The 22,027-nt window shown below is 38.4% G+C and overlaps 1 protein-coding gene across 3 annotated transcripts in view; it reads left to right on the top strand.

Annotated features, from left to right (window-relative positions):
- Positions 1-15,018, top strand: part of LANCL1 (LanC like 1) — a 47,318-nt gene extending 32,300 nt beyond the window's left edge. For all 3 annotated transcript variants that reach the window (XM_009182974.4, XM_003907901.3, XM_009182973.2), the window contains exons 5-10: positions 4,914-5,049; positions 5,601-5,747; positions 8,308-8,490; positions 9,840-10,016; positions 10,769-10,841; positions 11,668-15,018. In XM_009182974.4, the coding sequence (XP_009181238.1) occupies positions 4,914-5,049; positions 5,601-5,747; positions 8,308-8,490; positions 9,840-10,016; positions 10,769-10,841; positions 11,668-11,744 (793 nt within the window). In that variant the 3' untranslated portion in view covers positions 11,745-15,018. The remainder of the gene's footprint in view (positions 1-4,913; positions 5,050-5,600; positions 5,748-8,307; positions 8,491-9,839; positions 10,017-10,768; positions 10,842-11,667) is intronic.
- Positions 15,019-22,027: the final 7,009 nt, after the last annotated feature.

Here is a 22,027-nt window from a genome sequence, read left to right as displayed (position 1 = left end):
GTTATTCCTTTCTGTTAGTTTTCCTTAGTTTTCCTTCTAACAGGCCCCTCTGCTGCAGGTCTGCTGGAGTTTGCTGGAGGTCCACTCCAGACCCTGTTTGCCAGGGTATCACCAGTGGAAACTCCAGAACAGCAAAGATTGCTGCCTGTTTCTTCCTTTGGAAGTTTTGTCCCAGAGGGGCACCCGCCAGATGCCAGCCGGAGCTCTTTTGTTTGAGGTGTCTGTCGACCCCTGCTGGGAGGTATCTCCCAGTCAGGAAGCAGGAGGGCAGGGACTCACTTGAGGAGGCAGTCTGTCCATTAGCAGAGCTCGAGCACGGTGCTGGGAGATCCACTGCTCTCTTCAGAGCCAACAGGCAGGAATGTTTAAGTCTGCTGAAGTTGTGCCCACAGCCACCCCTGCCCCCAGGTGCTCTGTCCCAGGGAGATGGGGGTTTTATCTATAAGCCCCTGACTGGGGCTGCTGCCTTTTTTTCAGAGATGCCCTACCCAGAGACTGGACATCTGTTTTTAAAAGTTACAAACCTTTTGAAAATACAAGGCCAAAAACTCTCCCCAGTAACATCCTGAGGAAGTACTGTGAGGAGTGGAACAGAACTATCCTGTTTGTGTGTCTTTATTCTTCCTTCAGTGACATTTCAGTGACTTGCTTATCTCTTCTGGGTTGCATTAATAGCAACATATCAAAACAAATAAATGAAGCTGCAACAAAGTGCTTGTTAGTTTGAGAGTTTCTGAAAACACATAAAATAACCATTATGACTTATCAGTGATGTCATTTCTTTATTTTATCTTGAGAATGTAGCATGCACAACTTGCAGTTAAATCCTACTAATCATCGAACCCAACTAATGAATTTTAGCGATTTGAATTCAAATCCAGAAAAAAAGGGATATACTTCCTTTATTACCCTAAACTGTATTGTTTTAATAAGATGCTCTGAGCAGTACTTCATTTTAAATAAATATTTGAAAGGTATTTGCTACCTACTTTGAATGTTCCAAATGCAAATGTGTTTGGCTGCAAAGTAAATAGAATGCTAATTATACATTGCCACCTAGTGGTAATGTCATAACATTGGCAAAAAAGGAATGGAGTTAATGCAGTGGTTCAAATATTTTATTTCAGTTGGAATATCATTGGAATCAATGCAGTAATTCTGTGTAATACTTCCATAGAGCAGCATGTGTTTAAAAAAATTACAGTAATTGTTTTGCATAGTTCTTTCAATCTTTGCAAAAGTAAATCAAAATTACTTTATATTGAAATTCTATACACTTTGACACATTTATATTAAAAATAGGTTCATATCAAAACTTGAGACATTCATTGTTTACTGTAACAGTTGAGTTTGTATCTAATAAACAGATTTTGTTTTCTTATGGCCCCAACATTACTGAGCTCCCAGTTCTGACATGAGAAAAAAAATTCTTAATAAATGTTTTTAAACATTTAAAATTTTTATTAAATTAAAAATTTATTTTAAAAATTAAGTGAGTCTGTGTGTGTAGATATATGTGGTATCGAAGTAGAAAACAAAATGGCCCATGATTCTATCCTTAAGCCCTGTTATTTTAAAAAGGCCAAAGTATACAAGAAAATGTATTAGAAGAAAAAGGAAAGAAACCTCTAACCAAGTTTCTTGGTTATCTATTCCTAAGATAACCACTGTTTCACTATGAATTATTGCCTATATTTGTAGAAGAAAAAATGGACGAGCCAGCATTTGCATGTTTAACTAATTTGAGTTGCCTCAGTTTGATGAGGGTATAATATGAAAAAGTTTAAACCTTTTCACTAACTGCAACTAGCCATGCTTTTTCACCCCTTTCCTGCTGAGGAGTAACTTCCCTTAAAGACTTCTTCATTAGTTTCTCTCAGTCTTTCTTTCATAACTGTCAGCCACTTTCACTCACTAAAATCATCTCATTCTGCTTATTTCAAACCTATCCTCTTCATTTTAAATGTTTTCTCCTCCCCTCACCACAAGCGTGTGGAAGTAGTGGAGAGGGAGATGGGAAAGGAAGACTGTTCTCTTTCACACCTACCCTCCCTGCTGAGCTAGGATGTTTTCACTGTATCTATAGCCTGGTGGTAACAATTGTTAGGTTTCTGTTTGCTTGGGATTTTGTTTGATTTTCTTTGTTTTTGTTGTAAATATTGGTGGTCTCCAGAGATTGGCAGTAGAGGCTGTAGACCCCCTCAGCTATACCCCTACCTACTATGTTCAAATGAAAGCACATGTGGGTACCCAATTCTGCCAAATGTGCAAACACTTTAGGAAGAAGGTACTCTTTAGAAGAAGATACTATTTAGACATACATACATACATACATACAGTCTCCTACCCTGTTTTTGTAGCTTGGAGAAAGTCACATTGCTCTCCAGCCCTTCTTAGACTTTATTCATGAAAGAGTGGGAAAGCCCGTGCCATCTCCCAAACCTCCAGCCCATCTTTACCACTCACTCCACCAATGAAAAATCATTTTCTGTCAATCCTTAATAACAACAAATTCTCTGGTGTAGATTTTGATAAAGTTCCTATATGAAAAAGAGGCACTTCAGTGCTGAGTGCCTCTGAATGTTGACTCCTGCTTAGAGTGCTTCAAATACATCACTTTGGGGCAGGGGTTGGAGGGACCTGATGTTTGTTACTTCAAATGCTAATTAACCATCCCTAGTGTATAGACTGAAGTTAGATGACAGACATGCACAGGCACGGCACACTGCTTATACTTAACTACTTTAAAAGTAAATTTCCTTATAGATAAACAAGATAACTTCTAAACCAGAAGGGACTATTTATTTCACAGATGAAAAATTTTAAGAACAAAGATTTAGTGTCCTAAGCTACCTGATAACATTTGTTAGGGCTAATGTCGTCTCATTACTACTGTTTTCCAGAGTGTCATTGGATCTTTATGCCAATATTTTGTTTGGTTTCACCAAAAAGTAAAATGTTTTAAATGGGATCATATCAAATTTATAGGCTAATTTAGGGATGATTGAGATGCACTTCAAAATTTCATGTGACAAAAACTCTAAAATAGCAAGGACATTTTTCTTCCCTATCATATTTGCTGCCCACTCCCCTCCCCACAAAAAGGGAAAAAGGTTCATTCTCAGAGGTCAAACTACCAGATACAGTTACTTTCCTAAACTGACTTCCCTCTGTGATCTCCCCTACTTGCTGGTTCCTGAGGCTTCCCTTTTTGATCTCTGATGAAAAGTCTGGGGCTTTGATGACCCTGCTCTGCCACATCTATGACTGCATGCATCTGGGGCCAGGTGATGTGGAGGACAGAGAAGTAAAGCAATGGGGGCTTACAGTCCCCTCCTGAGACTGCAGGTCCTCCAATCTGGGGGGAGGTTTCCCTTCCTCAGAGTTTAGGCTCCCAGGGCTCCCCTTGCCTTTGTACCTGCTCCCAACATGAGATTGCTTGTAGGTTGGGGCACAAGAGAACTGAGAAAAGGAAAATAAAGAAAAATGGAGGGTTAACCCATTCTCTCTGATATTAGGAGTTCTGTTTGTTCAGATAGCACTAGAGGGCTTCCTCTGGGTCTCTGTCAGCCTACTTGTGCCTACTTTTGGGTTTTGGGCTATACTGAGTTCAGACCAGGGGAATACCAGAGAGGAAAAACGGTAAACTCACCACTGGTTTGGTGGTACTTCAGATTCCTGTCCTCTTCCTCTTTTTGTGTGTTACTATTTGCTTCTCAGAGACCGCAAATAGCTGCTCTATCCTGTCCAGGTTTTAGAGCCACATTTGGGGGAGAAACAAGGTGCAGAGCGTGTTTACTCCATCTTACCTGAAACCAGAACTGAAAGTAACTTTTTCTGAGAAGCTGAACTGAGTCTATCCGTAGGGACTGAATGAACCATAATACATTCATTCATTGGGGTTCTATGCAAGTATTACAAAGAACGTGACTACTCTGTGTGCTGTTACGGAATCATTGTCAAGATGTATTGTTAAATAGCAAACTGTAGAATATTTATAAATATGTATATCTATGCTTATGTGTACATAAAATCTAGGAATACACACACAAAAAAATGGTAACCATGGTGATTTCTGAGGAGAACTAGAAGGCTGGGAGACTGAGGAGATGGAGACCTGACTGACATCTCTGTGCTATTAATATTTGCATGTATTGGCCGGTTGCAGTGGCTCACGCCTATAATCCCAGCACTTTGGAAGGCTGAGGCAGGCGGATCACCTGAGGTCGGGAATTGGAGACCAGCCTGACCAACATGGAGAAACCCCGTCTCTACTAAAAATACAAAATTAGCCGAGTGTGGTGGTGCGTACCTATAATCCCAGCTCCTCAGGCGGCTGAGGCTGGAGAAGTGCTTAAACCTGGGAGGTGGAGGTTGCGGTGAGCCGAGATCATGCCATTGCACTCCAGCCTGGGCAACAAGAGTGAAACTGTCTCAAAAGAAAAAAAAAAAAAATTACATGTATTATTGACTGTGGTGGATGAGACCTACTTCAGGTAGGCCTGGTGACACATTAAGAAATAAACCAAGGAAGGAGGTGATGGGCCATTTGTTAACCTAGTCCCTTCTCTGGGCTAAATGCCTCAGGGCCAGCAGTTCTTGGCTTCTCTGACCCCAACTGCTAAAATACTCACCTTAGGGCCTGCCTCCATGAGGAACTAGGGAGATTTCGGATAACCTCCGCCATACGTTTGTATTCTTTCGTTTTATGAATGTATTTGTCAGTTCCATTGTTAAGTGAAGAAATTTAATGGAGGGCTAATCTGTGAACCGTAACTGTTCTATAGATAGATATTATGTATGTATAAACACATATTGTATGTGCATGTATATTTTTTCAATGTACCATTTTTAAGTGTACATCAATACCTGATTCCTTTCAAATTATTTTGGGCATGTATTTTTATTTTTAGGCTAATTCACCTAAATAAGATTGATCCTCATGCTCCAAATGAAATGCTGTACGGGCGAATAGGCTACATCTATGCTCTTCTTTTTGTCAATAAGAACTTTGGAGTGGAAAAGATTCCTCAAAGCCATATTCAGCAGGTACCACGTTTTTGTGTTTTTAGGAGTCTCTTTAGGATCCCATTTACTTACTGTCTGCCTAAACTATTGTTTGTGTCTCTCCAGTTAGCACATTCCAAATAAAGGAAGGTGTATCTGGACCTCTAAAGGTTGGGCACAGTCCAAGAACCAATAGCTTCCTACGGAGTGCTGTTGGAAACATTTCTGACTCGGTCAGAAGGCCAGTCTGCTCCATTTCAGAATTTAGAGGCCCTCTCCAAAGAAGATTAGAGCCAAATTTCACCTCCCAGATGGAGGGTCTGCTTTGGTGGTGCCTAGAGGAGTTTACGCTTTTGACAGGTGAACTCTTGTAAACTGTAATGCAAAGAGCTCATGCTCCTCTATGCCCTCCCCGTTCTAGGCTGAATATAGTCCCACTCTCTGATGAAGAATTAAACTGTGCCTTTCCCTGGCTGAAAGCTAGTGTCTAATTTGTCGTGTTCCTCAGTACCCCTTAGCAAAAAAGTCATTACCTCCTCCAGGAAGGTTTTTGTTCATTTCACTTGTGATTTTGGTTGGTTCTCTCTCTGCAGATTTGTGAAACAATTTTAACCTCTGGAGAAAACCTAGCTAGGAAGAGAAACTTCACGGCAAAGTCTCCACTGATGTATGAATGGTACCAGGAATATTATGTAGGGGCTGCTCATGGCCTGGCTGGAATTTATTACTACCTGATGCAGGTAAGGAGTGATTGTGGTGGAACTTTAAAATGTCCTTCCTGACCCATGTACTATCATGGGTGAGAAGACAGATGTTCTAGTTATTAGTTTGTCATTCTGTCAACTTCTGCATTACAGTACTCTCCTCGTAATTAACTTGACCTAGACAAAAAAAAGTAATGTTTACGAAGGTGCCTTTAAAAATGTATAAACATTAAAGGCCTTGCATTTTGAGATGAAGTTTGATTTACAGGTTACCCTACTTGCCCACTTAGCATCACTTGTGCAAACTAAAGTATTTTGACCTATAGTTCTGCATGAAGCACCTCTGCTCTGCTCTGCTCTTGCAGCCAGTGCTTTGAATTAAAAATATTATTCCACATTAAAAGGCACAACTAATTCCAACAAATTCCAGTCATAGGAACAAAATCAATAGAAAACAAATGAGCGCTTGTTGCCTAATGCTTACTTAGAGAGCAAAGCTGAGGAGACTTTTACTTACCTGTAAAACAGCTGAATATGCTCTGCCCAACAGTTCTTAGGATCTAACACTATTGGGGCACATCAACCAGAGTCAAATAGACTAAAGACAAATAGCAGTTACTGCAGCAAACATAACTTGGGAGAGATCAGAAGAGGACTTCTCATGAGAGCATCATTTTGGGAGACTTCTGAAGCACTCCTTAAGGAGAAATTGGCACTTATGAATAAGAATTCATGGCAATTGATTTTTAATGGCAGCAGAGGTACCCCTGTCACCTTCCCAAGGCACACTGTCATATAAAAGTGTTTCATTCACGTGTTCAGCAGGAGTGCTTGGATATACATACTACCAGCTCTTTGAGTAGCTGACTCTTATAATGCAAGATCAGTGTTGGACCTGCCCTCTCCCTATAAATAAACAAGGACAACAGAACTGAAAAACTCAAGGTTATTATTACTTTTGAATGCAGAGTCACACATTGAGTGTTAGTGGCAATCAGAGACTAACTGGCGTATTTATTCTACACTTTTCAATTAGAGGTTATATAATTAGGATGTTGACATTTAGACTTAAATTTCTTTATTTTTCTGGTGCATGTCTTCCTCTCTATTCCCAATAGTAAATGTAGATTCCTAAAAGTTTTCAGGAAAGAAGAGTCTTCTGAAGTTTCAAGGTTAGTTAGAATCAAACATATTAGAGGCCCTCTCCAAAGAGGATTAGACAACCTTATTGAACTTTCATTGAAACAAATAATCAGGAGACATAGTTAGTGACTAGACAGCCTCATCAAACTTTCATTTAAACAAATAATCATGAGACATACTCTGTCTCCTTGTGTTAGCTGTAGTAAGAAATCTGAAAACCCAAGTATTGATTTTTTCATTTGCAGGTTATCATCTATACGAAATGATTTAATTTTTAATCCTGAAAGTCTATTCTAGTAGGTACCCCTTCATTAACATAAAATTAAACATCATTATTTTTAGGCCATGTTGGGTAATTCCTGCAAGTTTGAAGAGAGTCCACTCATTCTACTGTAACACTTTGAGCTTTAATGCTGTTCTTCGTATAAAATGAAATCTGTCTTTTAAATAACTCAGTGCACTTTCAGAATCTTGTGGAAGTCGTATTGTCAACATTACTTTGACCCCACCACAACCACCTCCTGCCTGTGCTTCACACCACTGCCACCCCTTACCACCACATGCCCCACACCTTGCCTAGCATAACAGCACTTTGACTCTGTTAAAGACATTAGCAGTCATTGAATTAAGAACAGGACCAAAAGGAGAAACTAAAACATGTATCAAAAATGGTAGCTCATATGCTTTATGTCAGTATGTCCTTTGGATCTATAGGTTGTTATATCAAAATAATGTGGCATTTAGATCGGTCCTAAATGCTCTGCAAAAAGACAGACCTGATCTAGAGGCATGCTATAGTTTGGAATCTAGATTCCAGGTCTCTTAACTTGTTAGTATCCTTTTTCTATTGAAAATACCACCTATCTCCTCTCTAAATGTAATAACGAAAGTCATGCTTGGTTTGTCTAGTGCATCCCTTTGTGACTTTTAAAGCTTGCTTTATATATGGAAACCATGGGAAACTTCTCTTACACTCACATTCTCAGGTGTTGACTTTGGAAAGAAACCCCGTCTCTACTAAAAATACAAAAATTAGCCGGGCGTGGTGACAGGTGTCTGTAATCCCAAGTACTTGGGAGGCTGAGACAGGAGAATTACTTGAACCCAGGAGATGGAGGTTGCAGGGAGCCAAGATCGTACCATTGCACTCCAGCCTGGGTGACAAGAGTGAAACTCCATCTCAAATAAAAAACAAAAACAATATATTCAAAAGACCCTAAGAGTTAGCTAGTAACCCAATTTTACTTTGTCCCACTGTTTATAAAGTTTTTAAATGAAATCACAAAAGATTAAAATAAAGGCATCCAATAGGTGGAAAAATTGAATGAAATCCAAAACCTCTTAATGACCTTCCATTTCCTCTTAGCCATGCTTTTTTTCTGGTTTAAATATACTGAGACCTAGGAAGGTTTGTTTGCTTCAGCAGAACTAATAATTTCCTTCTCATTTTTAGCCCAGCCTTCAAGTGAGCCAAGGGAAGTTACATAGTTTGGTCAAGCCCAGTGTAGACTACGTCTGCCAGCTGAAGTTCCCTTCTGGCAATTACCCTCCGTGTATAGGTGATAATCGAGATCTGCTTGTCCATTGGTGCCATGGCGCCCCTGGGGTCATCTACATGCTCATCCAGGCATATAAGGTACTGTATGTATTTTTGAAAAAAAATTTTTAATAACCAAAAATTTATAATTTAAAATTAGTTTTACCCTAATCCATAAAGGAACAATAAATAAATCTCTTGTGGGACCTAAGATCACTTTGCTAAATGAATTATAATTCATTCTCACCATCTCTCTGTACCATAGCAGGCATGGTTTCATAACCTACTTTCAACAACATTTAGGTTGCAATGAGATATTGTTTATGATCCAGCATATTGTCTAGCAATTCCACTCCTAGGTGTGTACCCAAATGAACCAAAACCAAGGATTCAAACAGATACTGTACACCAGCATTCATAGCAGCATTATTTATAATTGCCACAAGGTGAAAATAATCCAAGTATTCATCAAGAGATGAATTGATAAAGAAAATATATATACAATGGAACATATCACAATGCAATGGAATATTATTCCGCTATTAAAAGAATGACTTTCTGATACATATTACAACATGGATGAACCTTGAAAACATTATGCTAAGTGAAATAAACAGATATAAAAAGACAAATATTGTACGATTCCATTGTAGTGCATAAATAACACTAATAAAAAGCATGCCCTCACAGAACTGCAATCAAAGGTTTGTAGTTGAGGAAAAAAAAAAAGATGTCTATGACCATTGGTGCCAAATCAACAAATTACAACTCTGCAGATTATTGCTGGGCACTGGCATCTCATAAATAAGCTGCCAGTGTATCAAATTCTACATTTCAGAGAATTAGACACATTAATACTGGAAAAACTTTTTAAACTGCCTTATCCTACTTTTAAGAACACTTAAGTTGCAATGAGCTATTAAAAATACTTACTCAGAATATTTCCTCAGTCTTTGATGAAGATACAGGAGGCCGTAAAAAATGTAAAGGTCTATCTCTATTTTTCTGACAAAATCTAATGTTTTATACTCAATTTGCATATTTCCTAAAGAACAGTTGTTCTCCAGTGTTTAAAGAAACTTCCTAATAGTGAAGAGGACATCATAGTTACCAAAGAAGAGAGCATGTGTTCTTTGGAAAGTCACTCATGCTAACAGCAAGTTGCAAGTTAAATAATGCTGCTTCCTCAGTAACATCCACATAAACACACATGCACAGAAAACTTAGACTGTACATACCAAAGTCATGCACAATTTAAAAAACAAAAAGCCAAACTAGTAGATTTTAGTAATTGTCACTAGCAATATAACACATCCCTCTGTCACTAAATCCTTTATCCTTTCTTGCCAAGCCATCTCCCTCTCTCCTCCTTACCTATCAGGAAGGAGTATCAATGGAACTTTCTTTTATATCCCGTGTAATAGAATGCACGTCCTTTGCCTCTGCAGGTATTCAGAGAGGAAAAGTATCTCTGTGATGCCTATCAGTGTGCTGATGTGATCTGGCAATATGGGTTGCTGAAGAAGGGATATGGGCTGTGCCACGGTGCTGCAGGGAATGCCTATGCCTTCCTGACACTCTACAACCTCACGCAGGATATGAAGTACCTGTATAGGGCCTGTAAGGTAAGAGTCAGAACCACCAAATAGAAAGCAGCTCGGTGGCTCATACCTGTGATCTCAGCACTTTGGGAGGTTGAGGCAGGTGGATCACCTGAGGTCAGGAGTTTCAGACCAGCCTGGCTAACGTGGTCTCTATTTAAAATACAAAAACTTAGCCAGGTGTGGTGGCAGGTCTATAATCCCAGCTACTTTGGAGGCTGAGACACGAGAATCACTTGAACCCGGGAGGCGGAGGTTGCAGTGAGCTGATATCATGCCATTGTACTCCAGCCTGAGTGACAAGAGTGAAACTCCATCTTGAAAAAAAAAGAAAAGAAAAAAAAGCAGGTCTCCCAGGAGGTTGTAGAAAGGGTTCTAGTTCATCTGATTTATTTCATTTATCCCTAAAATCATAGGTCTTGGATAACAAATACAGTTATTTAAGGAAAACCTTCAAAAACCTTTCAATTAAATTAGCATTCCTTTAAAGGGACATAATTCTACTCAGCAGCATTTGTGGGAGAAAAAATAAAGACGTAGGGTGATTTAGTGCCTTTCTTCTTAAATAACCTTGGAGATACGTGACTCAGACAGCTCATTAAATTCCTCCCATGCTGTGTACTCTCTCAGACCATCCTTTACTCTGCATTAATCTCCTTTCTCTGATGTGAAGGTAGTGTTTGACTTTTCAGAGTAATTTGTAGAGACAACCTCTTAACTTTCGGGAGGTCTCTGGAAGAAATCACTATACTAATTTAACTTGGTCTCATTTTCAGTTTGCTGAATGGTGCTTAGAGTATGGAGAACATGGATGCAGAACACCAGACACCCCTTTCTCTCTCTTTGAAGGTATTTTGTACACTTTATTTATTTGCCTTATAATATCAGCATCTACTTCTCTGCTTGCTAATTAATGTATTTGAATTTAAGTTTTATCAAAAAATTAAATTATTCTTAACTACTTTATTTCCTAACATGCTAAATCGATATTAAAAATCAATTAGCATGTGTGCTACCACAGTCCCAATACTGGTAGTCATCGGGTGTCTCCCTTTTATGGAGCCAGGCACATGTTGGGCATTTTGCAGATGCCATCATAAATCATTCAGCAAAAAACATACAGGCACTACTACCTTCATGTCACAGCCGAGGAGACTGAGGCTCAGGAGCTTACATTTGGTAAATGGCAGGGCTGTGACTTGAACTTACCTGGCTCCATTCTCTCTCCAGTCTTCTACCGGGATATAAGGCTGAGCACCTCACTAGTGATCTCTTCTAATGTTGAACTACAATGTCTGTAAACATAGATTTACACTTCATTTAAATCATTGCCATTAATATTGTGATGTTGTTAATGTTAAAAATGGAGCCATCCTTCGTTTTTGCAGAGTTGTAACTGCTCTCGGGGGGTGTCAGTGAGGTGGGGAAAAAGCCATAGGATGCTGAAGGAGGAGGGCCAAGAGGACATCCCCACCCTCCCCTCCAGTATAGCCTTGATCCAGACCTTAGGGACGAGGCTGTCACGGGTGGGCACCCTTTGTTGATGTTTGTGTGTTTGAATAGGCTGAAATGCTGTTGACTTGTTTTGTCTATAAAGATTTGGAGGAAAAAAAAAGCCATCCTATGAAATGGAGTCATTTGGTATAATAACTTTTGCCTCTTTCTGTTTCTTCAGGAATGGCTGGAACAATATATTTCCTGGCTGACCTGCTAGTCCCCACAAAAGCCAGGTTCCCTGCATTTGAACTCTGAAAGGAAAGCATGCCACCTGTAACTCACTGCATGACCCTTTCTGTATATTCAAACCCAAGCTAAGTGCTTTCGTTGCTTTCCAAGGAAACAAAGAGTCAAACTGTGGACTTGATTTTGTTAGCTTTTTTTCAGAATTTGTCTTTCATTCGGTTCATTTCCATTATCATTTACTTTTACTTAAAAGTATCCAAGGAAGTCTTTTAACTTTAATTTCCATTTCTTCCTAAAGGGAGAGTGAGTGATATGTACAGTGTTTTGAGATTGTATACATATGTTCCAGAACTTGGAGGAAATCTTATTTAAGTTTATGAATATAACCATCTGTTACTGTTCTAAAAATGTTTAAAAGAAACTCAATATAGATAAAAATAAATATGTGACTATTATTGGGTATTGCACTTCACTTTTCTTTAATATTTTTCCTCCAATTGGAGGGCAAACAGTTTTATGACTTGCTTTTCTCTAGGTGTTTCATTTTGAAAGGGACAAAAATATAACTAAATGCTTCCAGGAGAAAAATTCCAAGAATTGCAATCTGGACTTGGGACCTAAATATCATTTTTAAAATTCTTGATGCCTATTTAGACTAGAGGTAAACATACTTTCAGATTTGCCTGTTTTTGTCAGCAAGGCATACAGGCTTCAGAAGCCAACATTTTTAATCAAAAATGTATAAAACGTGATGATCATTGTGAAAATTCTGAGTTGAAGGTTAGTTCAAGATAAGCTAACAATAACAGTTTGTGTTTTCTCTAAAATAATCTGGGTTTTTTTGGAACTATTTCAGTATTCATTTAAGATCAGGAAGCTAATTTTCTATGTATGAGTATGCTTTGACCTAGGATTTCAGCCCACTCTGACTGACTTTCTAAACTTTGAGTTTTTTACAGTGACTATGCATTAGTGCTGACTCTTTGGTATAAGCCATAAAATATTTTCCTTCTTATCAATTTATCTGAACTTTGATCTTTTCACTAAATAGTACAGTATTCTACTTCGGTTTAAAAAGGGGGGATGAGAAAGGGAATACTATGTAACCAATAACTTGAACAAAAACACTAAGCTTTTAATAGAAATGCTTTTTGTTGAGGAGGTATTATCCAGAGTTCATGCTTAGAACAAATGCATCTTTGTGTATCCTAGGCTTAACAATTCATCAGTTTCTGAGACCACAGAATCAGGTTTTCTGTAGTAGATAAAGACTCCCTGGTGCTTCAAATCCCGTACAAATGTTTTGACTCAGAAGCTTTTACTCCTCCTCCTTCCAATACTGCCTTTGCCTGGCTTGTTTTTTCTCTTTGCAACTGATTTTGCAAAAGGAGATTTTGCAACTGATTTTGCAAAAAAATTGTAGCTTTAAAATAACAGGGTCTAAGTATTTTAAATGTGCCTATTTCACAGCTCTCTTGGTGACAAAAACATGCTATTTTTATTGGAACTTCAAACCAAATCCCTACTGAGTGTGTGCTGGTTCCTGCAGGTAGCAGTCTCCTATTATCTCCTGTTTAGCACCAAAAGAGCTAATATTATTGGAAATCGACCCTTTAAAGGCCACTGGCAGTAGGATTTAAAAAGCAGCCCACTGCTCAATTTCTAGGATCAGCTTCCTCCTTCTTGACTTGTGTAAGTCGGCACTACCTTGTGCCTCTCAGATTGCTGAAGTGCTACTGGTAAGCGTGTGCATGCTCTGCCTTTCTTGTGACACGAGCTTTCAGTCAGCAACATCAGCACTTACAGTAAGAAGTAAAAGTAGTGCACAGCAAAGCTAAGCTAATTTGCCTTTGTCTGTGGTGTTCAACCTGAAAAAATAAAGCTCATTTGGTTTAGTTAAATGTCTTACTCTACTGTGCCTATGCTTTTAGCTACGTTACTAATAGCAAGGGAAAGGAACACTTTCTTTGAGCCAAAGGAGACTTGATCACAGTTCTCCAAGTATCGTGATAGCAATACTTAACCCCAGGAAGATTTCAAGGCAGGGAGAAGAACATTTCAATTAAGATTCTTGTTAACCCATTTATGCCTAGTGTTCCATTATTGGAACACTAAGCTTGTGGGAGTCATTTACATCCTACTGCTCAAAGTCATTGCCAAGGTCTGATTTTTCACACAAAAAATTGCAACCCCCAGCATAAATGGGTTAGCTACAGTCATCTGCTAGCAAATTCATCCACACAAACACAATTCAAGTTTGTTTTAAGCTTTTGAAAACTTACTAAACTGGCACAATTTTATATGTATGCTATTTGTTGTATTTATGCTTAAGAGCAAAAAAGTTTTGATGGGATTTTAAACTCAGGCAAAGCCTACAACGCTGAGACAATCCCCTAACATGGTAGTAACTAAAGAAACTGTTATACTAGGCTTCTTAGTTTTAAAAGGTAGTGGCATCATTGTTTCAGTTCTAGTTGTTATATTTTTCTCTTGGATATTTTTCTTCTTGGTAAAAATCCTTCCCAGAAGTTGCTTCCTAGAAAACTCAACACCATCTCTTATCTCTGTACGGGGACTAGGTAATAAACCTTCAAAGGTTGCCAAGCAGCGTTCATTTATCCCATCACACGTTTCTGTTTCTATAGTAATTTAGAAATTGCAAATAGTTAACTTTTCATCTTGCAAAAAATGTTAACATTATCCTGGCTATTTCCATAGATACCATGGACTATTATTATTACTATCCTATTTCCATAGATACTATGGACTATAGTGTGGCCTGAGTTGTCAGTCTTTAATCCTGATTCATGCGGCTCTCTTTTTATCTTTCATGTCAGTTCCAATTCTTTGATATCAAAAACCTTCATGGTAGGTAGAGTTTTAGGTAAAAGTGGATCTAGGGTTACTTTCTTTATTAACATTTCCTAAATAACTGAATTGAGAGACATACTCTGCTACCATGTCGTCAGGTTAATTTTTGTCTGATCTTATGATGATCCTGCCTTTTACTAGCTACTTTAGAAATAGAAAATGTGAAGAGTGACTATTTACGCATATACTCCTTTGGCTACTAGAACTCATCTATAGTCCTTTATTATTTACACTGAATTGCAATTTCATTTCTGCTTCTGCTAAATAAGAGCACCTCATTCCTGTGTTTTCTGTACTGTTGAGCTGTAGACGAACTGTTTCTCTAATTATAAAGCAAACTGTTTGGGATGTTCAGGGAAACTGCCCAAATGTTATATTATCATTTAATGGGAAAGGCTGGGATCATATGTATTTTTATGTTCTGTAAAGGATTTGACTTACTGGTTCTCAATAAAATTTTATTAGGACTATATATCATCATGTGCTGTTTGTTTGGTTTGGTTTAAACTTGAGAAATATTTTCCCTCAATGGCAACTGAAGGTTTTTTTCTCTATACATCCATTTCCTAGGCTTTGTTCCTTTTTCCTCATTGTTGGATAAAACAAGATTTTCTCTACTGTCTCATAATAGAGATTTATAAGTGGAAAATATTTTTAAATCTGATCATTATAGAATTAAGAGAAATCTACGAGGCTTCAAGAACAACAGTGTATTAACCATCTCATAATATAAGAATCTGCTGTGGGGTTAATAACTAAAGGCCTAATTCTAGAAATTGATTTTCCTGCTGACCAATTCTGCTTTGAATAGAAAAGGGGGGAATTAAATGAGGCATAATCGTAAAATATATATGCAGAGGTTAGAAAACTTTTGCTGAGTTACTTGGGATGACTTTGTGCCACTACTTTTTATGACACAGCTAGTTAGTGTGACTTAGCACAACAGAGATTTGACAAATTATAGAATACTCGTTTTCATCTCTAAATTACAATTTGTGTGCTGGTACATATGATGAAAATGTCCTTCATACCCAAAGTCTATTTATTGAATGATAATACTGAGGATAAATGCAGAGTTACATTTATTTCTCTTATTTGAATGAAGTAAAGGTATGTATGGTAATATCAAGACTCTGGATGTAGGCAGTGAGGCATGGGGAGGACACTACCGTGCAAAGGCCACACAGAGGTTCCCAAATGATGCTTAGAAAGGTCCTGCTAACTCTACGAGGTTAGTTTCCATTGGCAAGGCCAGCTCTAGTTTACTGCTCCCTGGCTTCTCCTCCTACTAGGAGGAAAATGATGACAGGCACAGTAAGTTGCACCACAGTTGTAACCTCATGAACAGAGAAAACTTCAAGATATTTGTTTTTTTGTGACTTACCTACAGTATATTTTTTAATAATTTTGCATTGGAAAAGATCTTAGCCTTTCTCCTCCTCTTCACACTCTCTGAATAGAAAAGAGTAATTTTTATGTCATTCTTTTTTTCCGAGATAGTTCCCACTGTGGATTCAAAGTTATTAAAATTCTCATATCTTCTCTGTTCTATTAAGCATCATTTAAACTGAAAACCTACAAGTTAGTCCCCTGAAAATTTGCTTTCTCATTGTTTCTCATCCAAATTTGCCCTCTTCCTTCTAAAGCTGTGGGTCAATTAACAAAACAAGAGAACTCAGGCTTTTTTTTTTCTTTTTTTGTAACAATGGCAAATATATTGGCTTCATTGGTCCCATGATGTAAACTGTCTAAACACTATTTTCCAGAAGCCCTATACTAGTGCATCCTCAGGGACTTATTTGGCAATTTTATGAGTAATAGGAGAAGACAGCAAAGACAATAAGCCAAGAGATGAAATAATGAGGATTGAGAACTAGATCTTAGCAGGGCTGCTGCTCATAGTCAACCAGTTTAATTTCACATTTCTACATTATGTTAACTTTTCAACCACATGAAAATTACAACATGGTAACATTAAATCTGCAACTAATGTTCTAATACTCAACAAGTAAGTGTTAGACAAAGCATTTCTTTTTGAGATGGAGTCTCTGTCTACCAGGCTGGAGTGCAGTGGCCGGATCTCAGCTCACTGCAGCCTGGCCTCCGGTTCACTTATTCTCTGTTCTTCATTTCCTCCCCGAAAGTAGCTGGGACTCACAGGCGCCCCAACTCGCCTGGCTTAGTTTTTGTATTTTTTAGTAGAGATGGAGCCACCGTTAGCCAGGGATGGTCTCTGGGATCTCCTGACCTCGTGATCCGCCTCCGCCTCGCCTCCCAAAGTGCTGGGATTACAGGCTTGAGCCACCTGCCCAGCCTAGGACAAAAGCATTTCTGAGGTACTTAGTCGTCATGTAGGGAAACACAAGACTTTATAAGTCCGTTTATAAAATAGTGTCCCAATTGCCTAATTTCTCTTTGATGGAGCTGGGATGTTAAGAAAGGCATTTATAAGTCAGAAAATACTGATGTGGCTCACTGTGAAAGATGATACTGTTTTCTCAGGATTCAGCATTCAGAAATGAACATGCCCCCTCCTGCTGATACAATCTGAACTGCTGGCACTTTCAGTTTTTATGACGCAGACATGCCATTTTGTTAATCATACCATGACCAATGCCTTAAAATCATTTATCCCCCAAATTCATTAAACATGCTATCTTTATGTACAAGGTACTGGCTAGGGGATCTGTTTGCATAAGGTAGACATCTCTACTCTGGCAACTCAGTCTGGTGAAGACAGGTGACTGGATAAGCAATTGCAAGGAAATGTATTATAATAATCCTATCACCACTCCAACTACTCTTCCCATTATTCCATAACTTCATGTGTATTGGGGCTCTCATATGGCCTGCAGTTTCTATCTATGGAGATATTGGCGTTTAGAACTGTAATAGGAAGAAGACAATTTAAAAGCCAATCGGCCAGCCCAGAAGCACTCAGAGTTCTTTCATTTGGACCACCTTGATGATGGGCAAGGTGGAGGGAAATTTGAAGACAAAGAGTCCTTTGCCCCCAAAATTACTTTCATTCAGTTGACCAACTTCTCAAAATTCACAGTATTACTATTAATAATTTAGGCTAAATTCATTTTTCTTCAGGAATCCCCCATTAAGATGCAAATATTTTAGAATAGTTACTGATCCTGCTATGTCATAAGCATCTTATTAATTGGTTCATGACCTAGAGAGAAATTAACTTGAATTCAACAACACTGTGTTGCTAGAACATGCTAGTAACAGCATCTAGCTAAGATTAAAAAGATAATATGATATCTGCTCATAAAAGACTGTTTAGATGTGATGATGAGTATAAACAAGTAATTTCAATGTGCTGTGGAACTACACCAGCACTACTGTGTTATGAGTAGCAAATGTATATAGTAGACATGTCATTTTTATTTGCCATCATATGGCATTCACCATGATTCATTTGGAAGAATTTCATAAAGTGATGGAGGGGTCTATAGTGCCTCAGAGGTCATTTATCCAGGGATACTTCAGTGCTTAAGAACAAAGCTGATCCAGAAAGTATATGTGGGTTAATAAAACTGGTTGAAGAAATTTTGACGTCAGGACTTCTCAACCATCAATGTGCATACAAATTACATGGGGATCTTTTTAAGTAATTTCTAAAATGCAGGTCAGGAAGTGCGTGAGATTCTGCATTTCTAACAAATTACCACATAATGCCCATGCTGGCCAGAGCCTACCTTGAGTGCCATGGAATTAAATTATCCATCATAAATTTCAGCTAAATAGAAAAAAAGTAAACTCAGGAGTTGGCTTATGAGTTGGAAGAAATTCATTGATGTTTGTGAAATCAGAGGACTATGCAGTAGAAGCAGGAGCATGAAAGAGCTGGAATGATTGGGGTCTGATTTCTGATATGACACAAATTCTTGTAATGTCAAGGCAAAGGGGGTGGTCTTGAGGTGGCCAGTATTCTGTACTGGTGATTTCAGCAAGTAAAAGAAAATTAATTGGAATAAATATGTGTTTATAATTTGAATCGGATGATTTTTCAATCCAAAGAGTCACATGCTTCTGGTAATATTAGAATGATAGGAAAGATATCTATACTAAAGAATTCATTTGAGTCATCCAGAATCATCAAGGCTCATATGGGAAAAATTAGGTCCCTCTGCTTCTCATTTACAATTTATAAGGAGTCAAGATTAGCCAACCAACTTTTTAAAGATATTAAACACAAAAGTAGATCAATCACATTCTTTAAAGAAAAATCTTAGCATATTATGACTAGTAGTTGTATACTAGAGGTGTCATTTTTCTTTATTTGCCGTCATCTGCCATTCACCATTAGTCATATATAAAAATTTCATAAAATGATGAGGGTCTATAGTGCCTTAGAGGCCACTTATCCAGGAATACTTCATTGCTTCAGGAAGTTTGGAAACTTAATTACAAATAAGAAAAACCCATTATTCCTCAACTCCTAAATTGAAGCCTGATACAATGAGTGTGATTATCAATAACCCTATCTTCCTGTTCACATAAGCATATTCCCTGGGTGTTTCATTTTTAGAATTGATCCAAGTTTGGATGATTCACATAATCAATGCATTTGTTACCACTTATAATAGTGAATGTCCAACATGTTTTATTTGATCTCTTACAAGTTCTTACCTACCCAGTTAAAAATTGAGTTGCTAGGAAGTGACATTAGCAAGATGGCAAAATAGGAAGTTCCAGCCCTTGTTTCTCCACAGAAACACTGATATAACAATATGCAAACCGAAATACCTTTAGGAGAATTCCAGAATCCAGGTAAGAAGTTGAAGTACCCTGGCAGGAACAAAACCAGAATATCCACACTGAGATAGGTAAGAAAAGCAATTTCATTTTACCCACATCAGCACAGCTCAGCACCGGGAGAGAACAGCCCAACTGGGAGAGAACAACCCAGCTTGCGACTTCCCCTAAGGTGGGAAAAAAGAGTGGTGAATGCATGAGTTCAGCATTCAGGGTTTTTGGAAGACTAACCTGGCGACTGATTTCTGTCTTACCCCACGTATCATTTGGATGCTTGGGGTGGGACAGGAGTAGGATCACTGAGAACAAAAACAAGTGGAGGGAGGCTTGCTGCAGCCAGAAAGACTTAGTGTGATGGAGAGAAGGTATGCAAGTTGAGGCTTCTCTTTAGCGAGGGAGGGAAAATAGTGAAGCATGTATCCAATATTCTGACTCTTTGGACGGCTGTCCCAAGGGAATGGTTTCTCCCTTTCCTCCGACTACTGACTTAACCAGCATAGTTTGTATACCTGGGGGTCTCTGAGAACAAAGGAGAGTCATGGGTCAGTTTGCTGCAGCTGGCATGACTCAACACAATCAGGAGCTGCACAACTTACGGTGTCTTTCTCAAGAGGGAAAAAGAAGTGGACTGTGCGTCGGACATTCTAGAGGACTGAGGGATATTTGCCTCTCCTGATGCAGGGTGCTGACAGGAAGACAGAATACTTTGGATTCCTGGTGGCCACTGAGAACAAGTGAGAGTGGAGCAGATTGCTATTATAGGACCAGAGAATGTGTAGTCCTACATATAGAGACTAGAGAGAGAGAGAAAGATTACAAGCTCAAAAAAAAAGGCAAGCTTCTCTAATTGAGAAATTATATGCACAGACCCAGAGAAGTTGCATCTCTCGCAAAAAGGTTTTGGAAGTTCCCAGAATGTCTAGCTTGGTGAAGGTCTTCCTTTGTATGAAGCCAGTGTGTAAACACAGGGAGATGTAGCTGTCTCTTCAAATGCATGGATCCTATCACAAAGTTGAGTCACATACAAAACATAAAATAAAATAAAAATAAAAAACAGGGATATACAGTTCAAACTAAGAAACAAAATAAATCTCCAGACAAATCTAATGAAACGAAGTGATGCAAATTACCTGGCAAATAATTCAAAATAATTGTTGTAAAGATGAGATAAAACATCAAGAAAACAATGCATGAAAAAATGAGAATAGACCGGGTGTGGTGGCTCACGCCTGTAATCCCAGCACTTTGGTAGGCTGAGACAGGCGGATCATGAGGTCAGGAGTTTGAGACCAGCCTGACCAACATGGTGAAACCCCGTCTCTACTAAAAATACAAAAATTACCCGGGCATGGTGGCGAGCGCCTGTAATCCCAGCTACTCAGGAAGCTGAGGCAGGAAAATTGCTTGCACCCAGGAGGCGGGGGTTGCAGTGAGCTGAGATTGTGCCACTGCACTCCAGCCTGGGTGACAGAACGAGACTCCGTCTCAAAAAATAAAAGAAAAAAGAAAAAAAAGAAAAGAAAGAATTGGTGAACTCAAATATAGGCCACTTAAAGTTACACAGTCAGGGAAACAAAAAGAGTGAGGAAAGCCTAAGGAAATTATGAGACATCATCAAGTGAATCAAATTATGGGAGTTTCATAAGTAGAAAAGAGAGAAAATGGGGTAGAAGGCTTATTTAAAGAAATAATGGTTGAAAATTTCCCAAATCTGGGGAAGAAAATAGACATCCAGATTCAAGAAGACCAACAAGCTCCAACTAGGATGAACCCAAAGAAATCTACATTGAGACACATTATGCAGATGCTCCTGAACTTACCATGGGATTACATCCCAATAAACCCATCATAAGTTGAATATACCGTAAGTCAAAAATGCACTTAATACACCTAACCTATGGAAGATTATAGCTTGGGCTACTCTATCTTAAACATGCTTAGAACATGGTTAGCCTATAGTTTGGCCAAATCATGTAACAAAGACTATTTTATAATAAAGTGTTGCATATTTCATGTAATTTATTAAATGCTGTACTGAATGTGAAAAAGAATGGTTTTATGTATACTCAGTACAGTTTTTGCTGAATGTATATTACTTTTGTGCCATCATAAAGTCAAAAATACCAAGTTGAATCATCTTAAATCAGGGATCATCGTAATCAAATTTTCAGAAGTCAAAGAAGTTTGCAAATAGCCAGGAAAAAAAAAGTAGCTTGTCATATGCAAGGGAGCCTTCATAAAACTATCAGCAGATTTCTCAGTAGAAACCTTATAGGCCAGAAGAGAGTGATGATATAAACAAAGTGCTGAAAGAAAAACCAGACTGCCAACTACCAATATTATATCCAATGAAACTATGCTTTAAAAATAGAGAAATAAAGATTTTCCCAGATAGATAAAAGCTGAGGGATTTCATCACTAGACCTGTCTTGCAAGAAAGCCTAAAGGACATGCTTCAATTTGGAAAAGACACTAAACAGCAATATGAAAGCATATAAAAGTATAAAACTTGCTGGTAAAGGTAAATATATAGACAAATACAGAATGCTGTAATCCTGTATCAGTGGTGTATAAATCACTTCTAATTCTGGTTTTGAAGTGACTTGACATGAATGTTTGTCTCCTTCAAAACTGCTTAAAATTTCATTGCCGGCCAGGCGCAGTGGCTCAAGCCTGTAATCCCAGCACTTTGGGAGGCGGAGACGGGCGGA

This window comes from Papio anubis, chromosome 10 (assembly GCF_008728515.1).
Source record: "Papio anubis isolate 15944 chromosome 10, Panubis1.0, whole genome shotgun sequence".
In the NCBI taxonomy this organism is placed as follows: Eukaryota; Metazoa; Chordata; class Mammalia; order Primates; family Cercopithecidae; genus Papio; species Papio anubis.
Note: the sequence above shows the minus strand (reverse complement) of the source record. Positions and strands in the feature narration are given on the sequence as shown.